Raw genomic sequence first — 17,698 nt, forward strand, 5'->3', positions numbered from 1 at the left:
GTCGCGATGAAGGTCTTTTTGTGTGCCAACGACATTACATTTATTTTGTTTATATGGCAACGACGTTCATTCGTCGGTTTAAAATTAATCGCAGGATATCTCGTTTTTACTATTTCCTATAGAAATCAGGGAACGTACCTGTTTCCCAAGAGTACCTGTGATTCGGGTCTAAGAAACCAAGTAGAAAGAAAGAGAAATATCGGGTGAATAAACATGACACACTTTTCTGTTGGTATTCTTTCATCAGTTTTTAAGTTTACTGTTCACATCGTTTCGTTGACCGTAACTTCTGCGCGGATATTGTCTCTGCAGCTTCAATGTTACAGTTTCATCGCGAAATTCTTCTGGTCCGTATCGGGGCGTTGCGCAGCGAAATGTCTGAGCAGGTCCCCCCTTCGGTGCAAACGATAATTACAGAGCGTGCAACGAAACTTCTTGTCCATCCCGCAGATTCGCCGATGAGTCCACCAGGATCTCGAGGATCTAAGGAATCTCAAGCACTTTGGACACTGATACGGCTTCGGGTTGTCCCAGGATATCGAACCACCTGAAAAGATCAGACACCCATGAACTACCGTTCCAATATTTCTGATCCAGCGATATCGTACGCAGGTTCAAGGAAAACTAGCTAGAAATAATAATTCGATTGTACCTTCTTGCGGTCGAACGACACGTTGCAACCTGGAAAAGTGTAAAGGGATGAGTTACACCGTTTAAAAAAAAAATCCACGAACATATCGTTCCGTATAAAAGTGGATCTTTCGAAAAAGGACTATTTTGGTACATGTTCCGTTATTTATTCAAAATAGAATGTAGTACAATATAGTGTCGTAGAAGGGAGACATAACTCTTTGCGCTCCACTAGCGCCGCAAACTTTATTCGTTTAAAATTAATTAATCGTATTCAAATTAAAAGATTCTCAGAGTGCAAAGGGTTAACGTTTCACATAGAACGACGATCTTTCTAACAGTCACTCGTATTGTCATCGAATAACAGCGCGCACCACAAACGAATAGAGTTAATTAGAATTAGCGAGTGATCCGTCACCGAGCAGAACACAGATTGGACAACAACGTCATCGAGTAGGGCATCGCCCAGTCGAACTTTGACACCGGCTTGCTGGAAAGAAAACCTTGGATCGCGTTTCAGCGAAGCTTGTCGCGTCCGTGGCGGAGCATGTGCCTCTTCAAATTCGTCTGTCTGAGAGACCTGTAAGCGCAATAATGGCAGCTCCACATTGGTTCCCGGTTGCACTCGTTCTTCTGGTGGAATTGAAGTGCGGGCAGCGTAGTGTACGTACGCGGACAGTTGTTGCACGCGAGTTTCTGCGGTCCGCCGATCACGTAGACGGTACCCTGCTTTATTTGCCTGAAGGGGTCTGAAATTATACAAGAAAACCGACCAATTAGCGATCGACGGCGGCCAGATGCTGGTCAGAAGTTAAAAAAGCTTAGACATTCGCACTGCGCGACGGTATGTACACGATGCGATCGATATCGAGAAAAGAAACCTTCCTTGAACATACATGACAATTGGTAATTGATTCAGTAATCTTTTAGTGTAAGGCCAATCCTTGTTGACGATCAGAAAAAATGAGATCAACAATTTCGGAATGAAACATTGAAGACTCGACCCCCTCGGTTCGGATACCTCGATTTCACGAAGCGATCGATTTAAAGTGGATTGGTCTCGAAAAAAGATAACCCTATGAACCCTGTTGTTCGTTAAGAATTAGTTGGAAACGTAGATTTGCGTTGTATAGGATCACGTCACCGGGAAGATGTTGTGCGATTTTATCTTGTGATCCACCAAATTGTCCCGTCTGTAGAACTTCATCTGGCATAGACCGCAACTATACTGCGGCCCCTCGGTGTGGATCCTCATGTGGGACATCAAGTTGTGCCTGTACGTGAAGAATCCCAGGCAGATTTTGCATTGAAACATCGGCGTTTTGCGGCACTCGGTGCTCAAATGACGCTTTAAGCAGGACTGTCTCATGTAGAAACGGCCGCAGTCGGGACACTTGAAAGCTGCTTCGCCGCGTGGGTTTCGAGGTTGCTCGGTCGGCATCGGTTCGACTTGCGGCAAGTATACCACGTTCCTGGCAGCTGGGACCGGATTGTGCCAAAAACCTGAAACGAAAAGAAACGTTCAAGTTGATGTTCCGTCTGAACGTTGACGCTGCGATCGACAACACACCGAACGGATAAAATCTTCGCCCTTAATACCGGGCAAACCAGAGTTAGGTTGCGATTACTTTTGTAGCGATCCCTCGCAGTAAAGCGTAAGGTATAAATTTGTAGTATTCGTGGCAAGCTTTGCGAGAACTTGTAACGAAGACTGGAAATTTATGTTATGAGCCAGTTACTACTGACTTCGGAACTCGTTCGTTTGCTCGCCTTCTGAAAGCTTTGGGTGACATTTTTACCAATGAAATGTCATGGAAAACTCCATTAATCGATAATTAAAAATATTGCGCTAGGAAGACAAGGATCTTTGAAAAAAAAGAAAACAAGACAGCTTAACTAGAAAGATATGTTCTTTTTTTTTTGTAAATTCCTGAGGTGGTGTACACTAATATAACAGACTTAACGAAATGTAACTTTTATTGTAACAATGGACATACACCGTTCGTTAATCAAACGTGGCAGCCTCCCGAAGGCAATGGAATTCATTGTGCATATCCATAATATTATCCGATGATAAAATAAATAAATATTCCTGAACGTGTTTAACGTTTCGTTACGTTAAATAAGAATTTCTAGTATCGGCACATTCGGTACGAACCCTTACTATTTAAATTAGTACAGTTAAGAAGGGAAGGGCTTAAGGGGTTACGACCACGATGGCGTACATGTTACTACAATGAAATAAAATGCATCAGAGTCTGCAAAATTAAAATGTTGCGCTCAATTTCCGTGCGCCATTGGTTCGCAGACTGGAAATTATTGACCGACCACGTTAAGTGGCAAAGTGCCGACGAACTAGAAGTGATAGAAACTAGATGTGAGCCGCAAAGTCAATAAAAAAATACGTATATCTCGAGGCGAAGCGGCGAATCTACGTCGACGGCAAGTTAACGTGATCGGTCCGTAAGCGTGCGAACCGGTCACGCGCCGCAGCTTGTCTCTCCCTGCATCGAAGTCACCAGTCTCGCCTGTCAAGCAGACCTCTCCTCCCGTCTGTACGTGTCCGATTTCTTCACGTCCGCCACGTGAACGTTATAGTGCCTCAGCAGACTGTGCTTGTGCTTGAACTTGGCATGGCACAGCACGCACTCGAATTGAGCCTCTTTTCCGCACTCGAGCCTCTTGTGCCGCTGCAACGATATCAGCCTTCGGTACTGTCTGCCGCAAGTGTCGCATGGGTACGTCTCGAAATTGACGGGTAGCCGGTAGAAACACGCTGAAAACAGAAATTCTTGGTTAGCGGAACGCTCGTAAATCCGGGAATGTTTTCTCGATACCCACGAGAGCTACGAGGTATCTATACCGGAGCATTCTCCCTTTGCATCGTCACAGTTCCAAACGGTTGAGTTTTTTTCGGGTACGTTTTGCGAGTAATCAAATGCAAGTTCGAGTGATTTTGCGACACAAAAACGTGGATATATGTGGGAAAATAGAATGACACGTGCGATCGTTTAGAAAATAACCCGCAACAAAGATTGTCTTTTTATTAATAATAATATTAATAATAATAATAATGATAATAATGTTAATAATAATATTAATTGCTGATAATAATCGTGATAGATATTCCATAGTTCGCTTGGTAAACCTTTCCAAAAATAAAATAGAAAGAATAGAAGAAGAAAAAATTGAAAGTGCTAAATACCGGAACGAGTATTCGTTGGGGACAATTTCCATTCTCTCCTCGCCGATACGCCGTAAATGAAATGAGAGAGACGAAAGACGTTCGAAAAAAAAAATAATAATAAAAATAAAAATAAAACGGAAAAAAAAGAAGGAAAACTGAAACACGTGTTGCTTAAATATTAAACGATTAAGAGTTTCGGTAACAAAGGTCGGCGATACGGGGAATTAATTACACTTGATCGATTCACAAAAAATAGTCTCGGAAACTCATCGCGCAAGATTCACAACGTTGAGGTATCAGGGAGACGGTATAACGAGTATATCCTACGTTAGTTTGCAGGCACGTCGACGCGAGTGTCCGCAAATACTGATATCAAAAATACTGGACCCCGATCCAGGGACAAAAGTCTCTCGACGGGGACCTCTTTCTCTTCACTCTTTTTTTTTCTTCTCTTGTATATACACGCTCTTTCACTTTGCGCGCGATACGTTCATAAATGCTCGTATAAAAATGGAAAAAAAAAACTTTGCTTCTTAAAACACTAAAAAAATGATTCCGCGTAGAACGACAAATGAGTCGATCTCGAGAGAATTATGGAATGTTGTCAAGTACGGTGCGCGATCGAGCGTGTAATTCCTCAGCGTATGGATCTCGATAATCGCGGGAGCAGTTTGGACGACGCAGAAATGAGCAAACACTCTTACAATACGTATTTTAATTTGTTCGGCGTTTTTTACGTAAACGAGAATTTTGCTCATCTCTGGTACGAGACTTTAGTCGACTTAGAGGGAAGCTCGAACCTCAGAGGAATTAGAGATCGGCTCCTTTGTTCGTTCGAGCGGACTTGAATCCTCTCGTCGTTATATAACAAGGGTAAGTTTCTCCACGTCGATAAATTCGCTTAAAGGTACAGTGATTCTTACAAATTCTAGCGTCTAACCTTGATTGTCGAGCGTAGTTTTTCAATCATAACAGACTTGCTCAGTACCAAATTTGATATTCATTGTCAAACGATTACGAAGTTACTTGAGTATCTATACAGAAAATTTGAATCGAATAATAACGTTTCCTTTTCTTGGCTGATAATGGCCGACTACGATGATTGAAATCCATACACAATAAATACAATCGCGATCAATAGAGACGCGTAGCGGTCGTTAAAAAAATAGGATACTATTTAACCCTCTAGCCTGTTATCGTCGATCGTCTCATGCAAGGTGAGTCGAAAATTTCGAATATGTTTCTTTTCCATCGGCATTTTGCTACCTGTTAAATGCATACGTCGCTGAAGTACAGAATTCGTTGTTCCTCGTAAACGTGGAGGAAACAACGGAGCGAAGAATCGTAGTTCTCGCGTTTGTTTTCCATTTTAGGGCGAAGATGGAAGATCGTATAATTATTATTTTCTATCATAAGTCTATAAGGTGCTCTCAGGTAACCGATTTTCTGGAGATTATTTCGCAATAAATCGCCAGCGATACGCGACGGTCGTGCTTGACGCACGAACGATTCGCATCTTACTGAAACGTTTCGTTCCTATTAAAACAAGGCACTTTTCACCCATATCCTTATCACGCTCGGAATGATCGGTAATTTCGTACCTACAACTGCCTTTACGCTTCCATTTACCTAGTAAAAAATTTGTAACGTTCCAATAACGAAGCAGTGTTAACATCTAAATATAAAAATACCTATGATGTAAGTGTACTAGAAAATACGCAAAATTCTGTGGTAAAAAAAACTTTCGAACAGTGGTAACACGCGATCGTCAATTTTGCCTCGACGTCAACACGACAAGAACAGAGCTATTGCCCCGATCCTTCCGTTATCGCTTTAAGTCGTTTAAATCCTGAGACTCGAACGTATAGTAGATATCGCGCGTTTCTGGAATGTTGAGTTAAATGTCTGCAATCCACGAGAAACACGCAGACTGCAATTGTTCGTGGTACGATCGTCATAGAAATTAAATGTCGTTGAACTTAAATACCGATTTCTGGTTTATCTAGAAAATAAAAATACCGCGCAAATTAACCGCCGATCGATTAATAAACCACTTCTAGAGAATACACAAAATAACCCTTTAAATAGAAGTAGAGAGATTGAGATTATGTACACGAAGAACCGAAATACCACGATAAATTCTTACGCTGAGGTAATAAATTGATTAAAGAAAAAATAATCTAATAACTTTCCTACGATAGTCCGCCATTCGGGTCCCCTAAGCTTATGCTTCTAAGTCGGTAAAAGTATTCGATACAACTAAAGATTCTTCAGCGATTACGTCGGCGTGGAGGGGTTAAAAAAATAGGCTAGATTGTGGACATTGTATCACGAAGACGGAGATGCGCGTCTTCGTCGAAAGCTGCCGAAAGCTACCTAAACTAACGTATCCTGTCGACCCGACGTAGTCCCTCAGAGACTTTGAAAAATAACGCTCGCGGCGATTCTCTCACGTTTGTTATTTACAATTGTTCCCGATGTATATTACACTCCACTTACAACCCACAAGAAAGTCGCCTAAAATACTCGATGCTAGAAACTCGTCGACTGACACGTGACATTTCCAGGACGATCGTGCCCAACTCGCGGAGACTCCGAGTCTCCTAGGCGCCCTCGTCGTAACCGATCTTCTGATGATGCCGTTTGTAGTGCACCGTGAGATTGCCTCGTTGCCTTGCCTTGTAAGGACACTCGGGGCATTGAAAGGCTGGCGGTTTGCCGCCGCACTCGACCATCTCGTGGCGACGCATCGTGCTTTTCCATCGGTAACCCTTGCCGCAGAAACGACACCTGAACTTTCGTTGCTGCTCGTGAGGGACGCCCATGTAGACGACGCTGAGGTCGCGCGGTTGGGGCAGCACCTCGAAAGAGTCTGGGAAAACCACCTCACGCGTCGAGGAGGTGGTGCGCGCGTTGTTGTTGTCGGTCCCGCTGTCGTAGCTGTTGCTGTCACCCGCGTTGCTGCTGACGCGTCTGCTCGCCACGACGACGTTGCCTCGAGTGGTGGCCGTCGATGACGATGTCGACGTGCGGCCCTTTTTGCCCATCGGCTGCTGCTGCTGCTGCTGCTTGTAATCGGACCGCAACAACGACAGCAACGCAACCATTCCTGCAACAGGTCCCGGCGCCAAGCGAGACGCGAGAGCGAGGTAAGAGGTTACTTTATCAAACGAAACAGAAAATCGGGCGGAGAAAACGAAAAAGTGTGAGCTAGGAGAGGGAAGTGGATCGTTGGTACGGGACGAGGATCGAGAACAGAGGCGTTTCTTGACCCGATGCACGGATGATGGTTGTTATGCGACTGGCGAGAGAGATCAGTGAGATTAAACCCGTAACCAACCCAACACATAACGTATCAGCCAATAGCCCCGAGAGATAGGTGCGCCCAGGGTAAAATTTTGCCGTGTTTACGTGAAGAGGCGTGAGATTCTTAAGGTTGCGTAACGAGATGGAAAGACGCTAAGCGTGCACCCTACGCGCCACCCATAGTTTGTACATTGTTCGTCGTCAGTGTTGGGCAAAATAGTAGTCTGCAACTCTATAATCATGATCGATCGCGATTACACGCTACCGATTTCAAATGTATTTTACCGATTAGAAAAGTAACCGCTGCCCAACTCTGCTCGCGGTGCGCGATCTGTGTCTCTCCATCTCCTCCGAGTCCCGTCTTACATGAAAAGATATGCCAAATTCCAACCCTCCAAACAAAGTCACCAAATAGGATGCTTCGTTGATGATCGCAGAATGATCTCGCGTCGTAGATATTCAGAGAAATGAACGAATATACAAAGAAGTACTTTTAGCGGACGAGTTCGTGTAATATACACAGGCGACTGTTGTATTTATGTACTTCGAGACACTGTACAGTTCAGAGCAGAGACAACGAGACTCTGAACGACAGCGACAGGACCTTTCTTCCTTTCCTGTCCTCGAAACAAACGCGAGCGTTATTCGCGAAAGACGTTGCATCGAAGGTTCAATGAACGTTCTTGTGTTTCTGGATGCCGCTCAGGGTGAGCCTTTTACTGCAAATGGGACAAACGAATTGCTTTTCCTTGCCACATTCGTACAGAATGTGTCGTTTCAGGCTACTTTTATGCTTGTATTTGCGATCGCATCGCGCGCATGGATACAATTTCTTCGACGTGTCCTCGACCTGCGAGGTAGGATACCCTGAAACACAAATTCACACGATTAAATTCGATGCGTGTTCGGGAACGCGTCATGGACACAATCGCGACTACGGACAAACACAAAGTTAGAAACGGTTGACGAAACACATGTTTACTAGGAGATCGAACGCATTCTACGACGAACGAAAGGACCTCAGGAGCATACAATGATGGATACGTTAACGTAAAACACAGTACCAGTTCTCTGTGGAATAAACGACTGATTAATAAACATTTGAACAGCACGAGGACCATAAGACAAAGCGTGCTTAATTGCCGGAACAATTTATTCGTGTACTTCGAAAATTATAAGGAACGGTGTCGGCGAGGATAGAAACCCAAACACCTCTTTATTCGCATCGGTTACAATATTCTTGTACGTCTGCGTGCACTATAGTCTCGTCTTTGCACTCGCGAGGAACGATTCGCGTTCGCGAAACGACTTCTCGACGCTTCAGTTAACCGGGTACCGTGTTTGAAAGACGGTGCACGAGTCCAGTCTTATTCGTTCACGTAACACTGTAACAATTTTCGATGCTTGTGCGCCACGTGGGAGTCCAAATTGAATTTCCTCTTTGAGCTGAAGCGACAGTAAGGACAGTGAAACTGCGGGAGAATGCCGCACTCGAGCTTCAAGTGCCGGTACAGGGAAGATGCGTTCGCGTAGATCTTCTGACACTTGCCGCAAGGGTATGCTCTTCGTGGCATACTCGGTGTCCTGACCCAATGGAGCAGCCCGAAATCTGCGAAAAATCGTAGCGTCAGCTATAAGCGGCACAGGTGCTGCGGAGCGCGACATTCAAGAGCAACGTTTCAACTTAAACATAGACGAGAGTTTGTCAAGGGAGAAAGTGGTGGGAACGCGAAACGATTTTCTGACGCGGTAGCTTTCGAAACTTTCACGTCGAATTTTACACATTCTATGTGTCGTAAGCTCTCGATTGAAGTAATAGCAACAAATACTTGAAGCGGCGCGAAGTGATCGTTCCAAGAGAACGAATACAGAAAAAGCAGCCTGAAAAAAGAAACTATGAAATCGTTGACGTAATAGCGAACGATGGGCTGAAAAGGAGGCGCCACCCTTACGGTTTCAAAAGTTTTTCCATTCTTCAAATCAACGTTTTGTTTCTCGTGAAAATTAGCTGAAAAAAATTCCAGATATACCGTTTCGACCGTAAAAGTGACGATTCTCCTGAAACTCCAAGTGGCACTGGCCCCAGAGCTCGTCTCCAAACAAATAAATTTCGATGCTCACCGTCAACGTGTAATACGCATGTATTAGTCTCTTGTATCAGAATAGAATAACATTTATTTCTATAAAAAAGTATCTGAAATAACAACAAAGATTGCGCCGAAACGGTGCGCTCGTCCTCTTCGAATCTCTCGTATCGCGCGGTAGGAGAGAAACGTATCAATTGTTAACGTTGTAGAGCATTTTGTAGTGAATCTGTCTGATGAATTCGTCGTTTCCAGACGTTAGGAGAACGGGCCAACATTCCGGGTTCTCTCGGACGTGCCGATGCAAGGACTTCCTCCATTTGTACGACTTCGAGCAGGCCAAGCAGGTGTTCCACTCTGAAAAATTAACGCGTTCGCATCGTCAATAGTTTGATCGACCACCGGGAACACGTGGACGTGGGTAATGTTACTGTCCCTCTGCATCCAACCTTTACCTTATCTCTAAACCAAACTCGATTCGCGCGTCTGCGTTGTTTGTGTATGTTTCGAGTGCTGGGAGGGTCGTGGATACGGAAATGACGTATCAAGAAAAATGCGAGAGACGTCTCGAACGAGAACGGGCCTACCATAAACTCACATCGATATTACGTTATACTCTAAATGTCCCTAAGCTAGGAAGTTCACGGGCGTAGGAAAGAGTTTATCGGTTATCCACAATGTCCAACTCCTCTTATTAGATCGTTGCTCAAGACAGATCGGTAACTTCTTAATGATTTATTTACAAAGATGATTAGGGCATGCTTTCGAGAGGAACATACACTATTTTACAGATGATTCTCTTCGGTAAAAAAGAATGCGTGAAAAAGCAATTTCTCGTGAAAAAATTAATCGAATGGGCGTAATACAATTTATATACGCTCTTTGTTTTCGAGAAAATTGATTTTAGACAGTTGTACGCGCGGAGGTTGACCGACGCGTCTGACCACAGTAGACGCCTAAGTAGAAACAGCCAGTAATGATCTGACGCGCCAGGTACCCAGTACGCAAACTTCCCAAACTTCTAAAATTAAATCTCTCGAAAACGAAGCCTCGTATGAAAAAAAAAAAAAAAATAGAAACTCTACTGCACATTTTCGATTCGTTCTCACTCGGAGAATCGGTTCCATTCGGAAGTACCACGAAATATCGCCACAGCTCGCGTACACTAAATCGTCAGAGGAATCGACGACTGCCAGAGTCGTTGTTCACCGATCACACAGTCCCATAGTTCGTTTTCCATGTCCCGTAGGGACCGTCGTCGACACCGCCGTGCTTTTTGCGCATGTGTTTCAACAAATTGCACCGTAACTTGGTCATCTTCGGACAATACAAGCACTGATATTTCGGTGGCTGGCCGCACTCTTCCCTGACGTGTCGTGTCAACGAACTGTAACACATGTACACGTTCCCACAGGTGTTGCACTCGTGCACTTGTTTCCCATTCGGGTTACCTGTAAAAAGAAATCACAATGCTCGGTTAGTAAAACTCCAAGATCGATCTTCCCCCAATTTGGGGGACTGCTTGGCCAGGTTACAGCGTTACGTCACTCGCGTTGTTATTAGAAGAGTGACATAGAACGTGTGATAGCTGAGATGATACAAAGGCTGAACGATTAGGAAATGTGAATAACAGAGCAGATTATCAACGATCAGTGGAGCAACGTGAAACCGTGTTTATTAATTTAGCGGAGAGAAAGAGGACGAGAAGCATCGTGTGAGTTTCCTTAAACCTAACTCGCTCGCAAACGTCACGAAAGTAATGGTGAGATAATCAATAAATAACATTAAATATTGACGTAAATCCGCCTACCAAAGACAGATGTTTCAAACTTCCTATACATATCTGCACTTCAAAGGCAAGCTACGTGAAATCCACTTGTGTATCTTTTTCGTCTTTATCGCCTGTCTTTAAATAACAAAGAATAATAAATCAAGCGCGCACGTTAAAATAAAAAAGCAAGGCACAAGTTTGCGATTCACTCGAGTCGATTCCTCATGCACGTGTTAGTACGCCGCACAAGCTCCAGCGTACCTTCGGAGTCTGTTCTTGAACGAGAAAGAAAAACGAGGTCAAGATACACGACTGCAACTACGTATAACGATGCTTCGATGTCACTTTATTGATGCTGTTATCTTAAAACGACGTGCCTGTAATACACGCTACACAATTGCGATACATGCTTTCAACCAGATCGTCATCCATTGTTGTTTGTCGTCAGTTAAGAGTTAGATCGAGAGGAAAAGAAACAGCGAAACGTTAACGCACGAAAAGACACTCGGAGCTCGTCTGGTCCGTTTTATAATAAATCTTAGTTTTAAGTGCAGCTTGTAAAAATAAAGTCTATTTTATCGTCTCGCGACGCACACACGCGCTATGTACATATTCAACATGTTTCCATGGACCGTCAACGCGGACAACGCTCACAAAATTTCTCGACCACAGATTAGTGCTGTTAAATCAGATGCATAGTTAACAGAACCGAAGAAATAAACGATACATTGAACGCGCTCGATGATAACGAAACAGTCGTACCATGTTCCGGATAACCTACCTGGAAAACAATAGCTACCTTTTCTGAACAACCGTGCCAGAGCACTTTGCGATCGGTTATCCAAGAGACAGTGCACACACAACCTTAATTTATAGGAACAACATATCGCTTGAACCGCAATGGCGTTATAAAGAGTCTGATCGCGATATTTCTCGACGAACGATCATTGTTGAAACATTTCAATTTACGTCTTCGGCACGCAGCCGTGTTCCTTCTTCAGGTGGTTGAGTAGGTTGAACTTCATGGGCATGATACTGTGGCAGAAGGGACACGTATACAACACCCTGCCGCACTCCTCTCTGACGTGTCGATTTAGAGCCATTCTCGACCTGTACATCCTCTTGCACTCGCAGCATTCGTGGAAACCTGAAAGGAAACGAGAAAGATACCATTAAGCACAACAACCCCGCCAAATTTCGCGATTCGTGAATAAGAATCTTTCGCCCAACGCCTTCGACAGTTTGGAAGTCTACGGGAATTAGGAGAATCCTCTGAAACAGTACATATACACACACATATCGTATTTCCGCAACGTTACGTTCCCCGCCAGAGTTTTATTATTTCTACGTTTTCACCTTTCCGTTTCGTCTATCGATTCCTGTACAATCGAACGAGTAAAAAATCACAACTTCTTTTAAAACGTTGACTGCCAAGCCCATTCCAAGATTTATTTAGAATTTCTTATAGATTACATTTTAACCCGATATTTACAGTTTGAATGGCGCGTCTTAAAAATGTCACCACTATGACGTGGCCGTCAACGTGTTAACTCGGAGTAAATAGAATTCGGTACAAACTTGTTCTTTATTCGTGCGAAAATATACAAGAAGCTCGAGCGTCGCGCAAGGTTCGTCAGGTCCTGACTCGGGTCTTCTAAACGGTTGGCTACGTTAAAAATTACGGTCTATAAAATCTTACACATAGCAGTCCATGAATGGTTCTTAACCGGAAGAATTCGTTGCGAGAAGTGAAGAAGCGTAAAGTTAATATCGAAAGGGTAGACTTTTCATTCGTTTCCTGGGCAGTCGTATAATTTCTCCGTCCATCGTAGAACCCAGGTAACTGTCTACTCTCCGCGAATTCGGACGGTGCACGACTCGCGTCCTAACGCGACAATCCTGGCCGTGCTTTACGAGCAAATGACGGATCAGGCTGTCCTTCAGGTTCATCTCGCGAGGACAATGAGGACAATGGTAGGGTTTCTTCCCGCACTCTTCGCGCTCGTGCCGCACCAAGCTCTTCCTCCATTTGAACGCTTTGCCGCAGGAACTGCAAGGATAGACCATGGCTGAAACACAGAAAATTCATCGTTCGTTATTAGGAATTCCATCGAATCAACCCGTGTCGTCTATTCCTCCTGCGATAGGACGGCGTTTCGTTGGGACGTTCGATCGAACGTGGTTTTCGATTGCCTGTTCGAACGATAAGAGGAGGTGGTTGCGAAACGAAAGCTTCTTTTCGCCTCTCGTCCAACAAATGACAGCCCCTTCGTTTCGTTTGCAAATACTCTTGCAGTGATTCTTTATTTTTGGCTTTACGAAAATACATGCATTTACGAGATTACTAGAGATTACGAGTTATGTTCACGCGCGCGCGCGCGCGCGCGAATGAACGACGCTTTTCCTCTATCGTCTTCGCCTGTCGTTAACCCCCTGTAACCCAAATTATATCTGACTTCTGAAAAAAGTATGCAAGAAGGTATCGATGATAGGAACAATCGATTATATAAAAATTTGTGATCGACGGCTGTTGTAAATAGGTTACTTAATGACAATGTAGGTGGTTCGGGTACAGAGGGTTAAATCCAAGCGGTAAAATTAGTTACGCATTTTACAAAACAACCAACGATTGGGATTTGTAACGCAATTACAATTTGACCAGTCTGCTTCTAGTTTCGAGACGAGTCTTCGAATCGTACAACTGAATGAACCCTGAGGATCACGCGATGAAACAAAGCATTGGGGGACGTTAATCGAGACCAGCGGCGCGAGAAGGATTTGCTAATGGATAATGCTTACGGCTAATTCATCAGTCGAGAAACCTTGCGTTCTACGTAACCTATAAAGTTAGCGCGAACTATGTTGCGAAAGAGTGACAGTAGGTATTTGTCGCTTGACGCGAACGATACGGTAGTTAGGAAAAGATTTTTAAGCATTACGCGCGATCAGTCCGTCGAGGTGTTCGCTAGCTTGCGAACACTTGATGTAGCAAGCGTAGCGTCGATTTAATAATAAAGCGCTCATCGTAAAGGAAATCAAAATTTGTCTGTCACAGGAATGGGCTTGACACATCGAGGAACATCTCGAATACCGAATACCGAATGTGGGTGTTCAGCACGTAGGACGAGTACTGAACGTGCCAACACCTGTCTTCAAATTTATGACAAAAGATTTTTTAGAGGATGTGGGGGATCTGTCCAAAATTTTGTATCCAAAGTTCACCCATCCCTGCGCGCAGATTATTGTCCTGACGGAAAATAGACCGATGAGTCGTATTTTCGTCATCTTGGCCGCGCAGCAAGATAATTACGGGCATCGCCGGCGCAAGTTTCCTGCGCGAAGGAGGAAGTATTTAGTTAGATTCCGCGCGCTCCACCTTCCTCGCCTTTCTTCGTGTTCGTTTCGGAAAACCGTTCCTGTCTACCGTGGGAGGAACGTCCTGGGACTGGGTGGATTAGACACGAAGAAGCTGCGACGCGGATTAAGGCAACTCGATAGCGCGTTGGCTGCGGCGTTCACCTATCGCGTTCGATTGGTTCACGTGTTCGGCGAGGTGACCTTGAAGTGCTGCTCGGCCTGGTGAGCGTGAAGAATGAAAGCCTTGAACGCGGCGAACGGACAGAGCGGGCACTTGAACTGTGGCGGTTCGCACTTGTGCTTCAAGTAGTTGCTCCACATCTTGTAGAATTTGCTGCACATTGTGCACGTGTAGCCGAGAACCTGGTCGCCCATGTACATCTTCCGGTAGGCTGAAAACAGAGGGACCAAGTTAGACGCGAGCACGCGTTGAGCGCTAGTGATGAAAGAGGCTTGGCTTCCTCGACCAGCGAAACAGCTTCTTCTACGAAAAGCCTCGAGGGACTCTCTCTCGATTAACGTGCCGAAAGTTTTCTTTTTGCGCTATTTTTAACCCAGGTATGGCTACCTCTAAAATGATTTTACTGTAACCAGTTTGGGATCTCCAAAACAGCCCTCTGGAAGAACCGATATACTCGACACGGAAACGGAGAATTAAAAATTGCATTCGAGACAAACTTCCAACGCATTTCTAAATACTTCTGCGAGGTCTCAGCCGTACCTGGATTAATGGCAATTAATGCTACTCCATAACTGGAGTTGTGCGACAAGCTTGAAGCGATGGTTACCGTTCTCGACACGTTTTTCAGAGAAAAGAAAGCAGTCGGATCGGCAAGTTCACATTGGGATAATGGCACGAGGTTAGGAGGACGAGGACTCAGAGGTTCGTGAACTTAGAACGCAGTCCTGCGGAATTCGTTTATTAAAGAAACTAGCAGTGGCCGCTGCAGCTCAAGCATGATAAATCAAGAGTGGATTAAAACTCTTTTGCTTACGCAGTAGTGGTAAAAGTAACATTTTATATAAAACCCAATGCAATCTTCCGGATTTCAGGTATTTCCTCTTCGTCGGACGCTTCTCCTGTTCCTCGTAGCACTCGAGCCGCCATCCTTCGTTCTTGTATTATTTTCTTGATGTACTCCGTATACCTACGTACAATACTGCTTATTTTCGCGACGAAGAACTTTAACGCTGGGAGTTCGAGTGACACCGAGCGAAAGACGGTACTACCGCTACGAATATTCTTTATTTCGACAGGAATATTATACATTTATCGTGAATACTAATAGTCAGTCTGCGCGTAATATAAATACTTTTAAGGACAAACCATAAATGCTCCCGAAGGAATGTTACCATTATCTTATGTGACTGTATCTGTAGATCGTTGTCAGAAGGTACGAAATGTATGAGGAAACATGAATAACAGAAGTACATTTGTAAAAAAAAAAACATGTAGAAAACTTCTGTAATGCAGAAAATTGTTAATTGGCTTATCACAGACTTCCGCGGCAGCTTCAAGCATAGACTTCGACGCTCTAGAGTTTGTTCGAATACAACGTTACATAAAATCGTCCCATTACACATACTTCGTATAATTTGATCCGTTCAACATCGCACTTTTTTTTTTTATTAATTACAGTTAAATCGAATTCCATAATCGTATATGGAGTACATTTAATTTATGGATTAATATGACAATAGGTAGTCTTCGTATACTTTCCCTTATTCTGCAATTACGTCAGAGTAACGAACTGTAACGCGAAGTAGAATGTGGGAACTCTTTTTGAAGGCAGGTATGTACTTCCGTTCGAACATTTTCCTGTTTCGAAAATTTGTCTAGGTCATCGCGACCTTAAAAACGCTACATCCCCACCTGCAAAAGAAAATTCCAAATTTTACTTTATTCGTGGGTCCGTCACTCCAATTCATCGCCATCGAGGCGACGCCATCTTCCAGTTAACATTAGTTCAACGCGTGTCAGTCGTCGAGGATGCTTCAACGAACGCGCATCAATTGTTGTGGTGTCTCTTCTTGTGGTTATCCATACACCATTTGTGCGGACTTTTGTAAGGACACAACTCGCACGCGACCTTCGGCTTCGCGTTGATACACTCGAACTTCCGGTGCCGCCACAACGATCTGTGTACCGCGTACGCCTTGCCGCAGTCGATGCAAACGAATTTTCTTTCGCGCATATCCATAATGCCGCGTTGCTGGCGAAACTGTAGCCGCTGATCGTTTCTTCGGGCGAATCTGTTCGCCGTCTCGAACGCGTAGATGGTTTTGTAAGGCCACAAGAACTCTGAAACAATAACAAGTGGCTGGTTAATGCGAGCAACGATCGACGACGCGCGCTGCGAGATATTTTAGGTCTCTTCGATGGACGCAAACACATGGCACAAGTAACAAATTCGTTTCGGCGGAACTGGGGACATTTTTGGAGAATTACCTTTGATTCGACGGTGGCGTTCCCGTGACGGACGTAACCTGAAAGTAAATCCTCGGTACTTTTACGTCGTGGGGAAAAGGACGAACGGGTGGACCCGTTTCGTAGTCGTTGACCGATTCGTTCCCAAACGTCGATCGGTATTCAAGGAAACACACGTTCGTAGTATTCTAGTCAAACGTATCGAATGTTTTATTACATTCTCGAGGGATTTACAAACAACCTGAGTGCTTTAATTCAATTTCTCGGTAAAGTTGTGTCTATAATATCGTTTCACTACGAATAAATATACGCTGCGAAGTAAGTGTTATAAAATACATATACAAATTGTCTCGCGTTAATTAAATGTTCGCTCTCTATCAGTAGCCGATACAATTCTCGGGTACTTAAGTCTAGGTTTTTATTCTTCGCCATTTCCCCTCTTGTCGAAGAACGAGTATTTTTTATCAGTGATCGCGAACGTTGTAGAAAATGTAACGTTCGATCGAGAAAATGATACGTCAATTTTGTGCTATTATGCTTTCGGTCAGGGATTTTCGGTTACGGCGGAGTCGAGGGGGAAGCCCCGCTCCAAACGAAAAGCTAGAAAAATAATGTCTGCAAGGGAAAAACGTGTTCCGAGTATAATACTGAATCGTCACGGAATTACAAAATTTTGCGGAAGATACGTCGTAAGGACACCTATACATACTCTTGGTTTCTTCTTCGACAATTACAAATAATCTCCGCTACGCTACGCGTATAATCTCTGGCGGGTTTTTCTTTAATGTAATTTACACGGAATTGGCCGTCGCGGTTACACAGAATCAACGGCCACTTGTCTTTGTCGCTGTAGACCACAGTCTACGATTAGGGTGTTGCGTCAGGGTGACGGGCTAGCAAATAAGCCTTTTGGATAATTTTTCTGTAATTATATA

The 17,698-nt window shown here is 44.1% G+C and overlaps 3 protein-coding genes and 1 long non-coding RNA gene across 6 annotated transcripts; all 4 read right to left on the reverse strand.

The window, feature by feature from the left end:
* Positions 1–775: 775 nt before the first annotated feature.
* Positions 776–10,023, reverse strand: LOC128873999 (zinc finger protein ZFP2-like). Of its 3 annotated transcripts, none has more exons than XM_054118191.1 (3): positions 9,663–10,023; positions 1,775–9,564; positions 776–1,379 (listed from the first exon to the last, which is right to left on the reverse strand). In XM_054118191.1, exon 2 carries the CDS (start codon positions 6,922–6,924, stop codon positions 6,421–6,423), a length of 504 nt encoding a protein of 167 aa, XP_053974166.1. In that variant the 5' UTR covers positions 6,925–9,564; positions 9,663–10,023; the 3' UTR covers positions 776–1,379; positions 1,775–6,420. The 3 variants fall into 3 exon arrangements, with proteins under 3 accessions (XP_053974166.1, XP_053974165.1, XP_053974164.1); XM_054118190.1 differs by having other exon boundaries at positions 1,775–6,926; positions 7,490–10,023; XM_054118189.1 differs by having other exon boundaries at positions 1,775–10,023.
* LOC128873502 (zinc finger protein 883-like) lies at positions 1,766–3,501 on the reverse strand. The gene is made up of 4 exons (XM_054117116.1): positions 3,468–3,501; positions 3,172–3,406; positions 2,259–2,341; positions 1,766–2,133 (listed from the first exon to the last, which is right to left on the reverse strand). Exons 1-4 carry the CDS (start codon positions 3,499–3,501, stop codon positions 1,766–1,768), a joined length of 720 nt encoding a protein of 239 aa, XP_053973091.1.
* Positions 7,794–8,908, reverse strand: LOC128873515 (zinc finger protein 425-like). The gene is made up of 3 exons (XM_054117141.1): positions 8,905–8,908; positions 8,508–8,732; positions 7,794–7,990 (listed from the first exon to the last, which is right to left on the reverse strand). The coding sequence occupies exons 1-3, from the start codon at positions 8,906–8,908 to the stop codon at positions 7,794–7,796; spliced, it is 426 nt and encodes a 141-aa protein (XP_053973116.1).
* An 833-nt stretch (positions 10,024–10,856) lies between the features above and the next one.
* On the reverse strand, positions 10,857–16,336 carry LOC128874005 (uncharacterized). Its single transcript, XR_008456547.1, has 2 exons — positions 12,678–16,336; positions 10,857–12,125 (listed from the first exon to the last, which is right to left on the reverse strand). It is a non-coding gene; the product is annotated as an uncharacterized LOC128874005 (long non-coding RNA).
* Positions 16,337–17,698: the final 1,362 nt, after the last annotated feature.

This window comes from Hylaeus volcanicus, chromosome 3 (genome assembly GCF_026283585.1).
Source record: "Hylaeus volcanicus isolate JK05 chromosome 3, UHH_iyHylVolc1.0_haploid, whole genome shotgun sequence".
Lineage (NCBI taxonomy): Eukaryota > Metazoa > Arthropoda > Insecta > Hymenoptera > Colletidae > Hylaeus > Hylaeus volcanicus.

What these genes read in the sequence shown, in the direction of transcription:
- LOC128873999 (XM_054118191.1), bottom strand. Translation starts at nt 6,924, where the DNA reads ATGGTTGCGTTGCTGTCGTTGTTGCGGTCCGATTACAAGCAGCAGCAG.
- LOC128873502 (XM_054117116.1), bottom strand. Translation starts at nt 3,501, where the DNA reads ATGCTCCGGTATAGATACCTCGTAGCTCTCGTGG. An exon ending in ATACCTCGTAGCTCTCGTGG is followed by an intron (nt 3,407 to 3,467) that starts GTATCGAGAAAA and finishes TTCTGTTTTCAG; the next exon opens with CGTGTTTCTACCGGCTACCC. An exon ending in ACGTACAGACGGGAGGAGAG is followed by an intron (nt 2,342 to 3,171) that starts GTCTGCTTGACA and finishes ATAAATTTCCAG; the next exon opens with TCTTCGTTACAAGTTCTCGC.
- LOC128873515 (XM_054117141.1), bottom strand. An exon ending in GCATCGAAAATTGTTACAGT is followed by an intron (nt 7,991 to 8,507) that starts GTTACGTGAACG and finishes TTTGTGTTTCAG; the next exon opens with GGTATCCTACCTCGCAGGTC.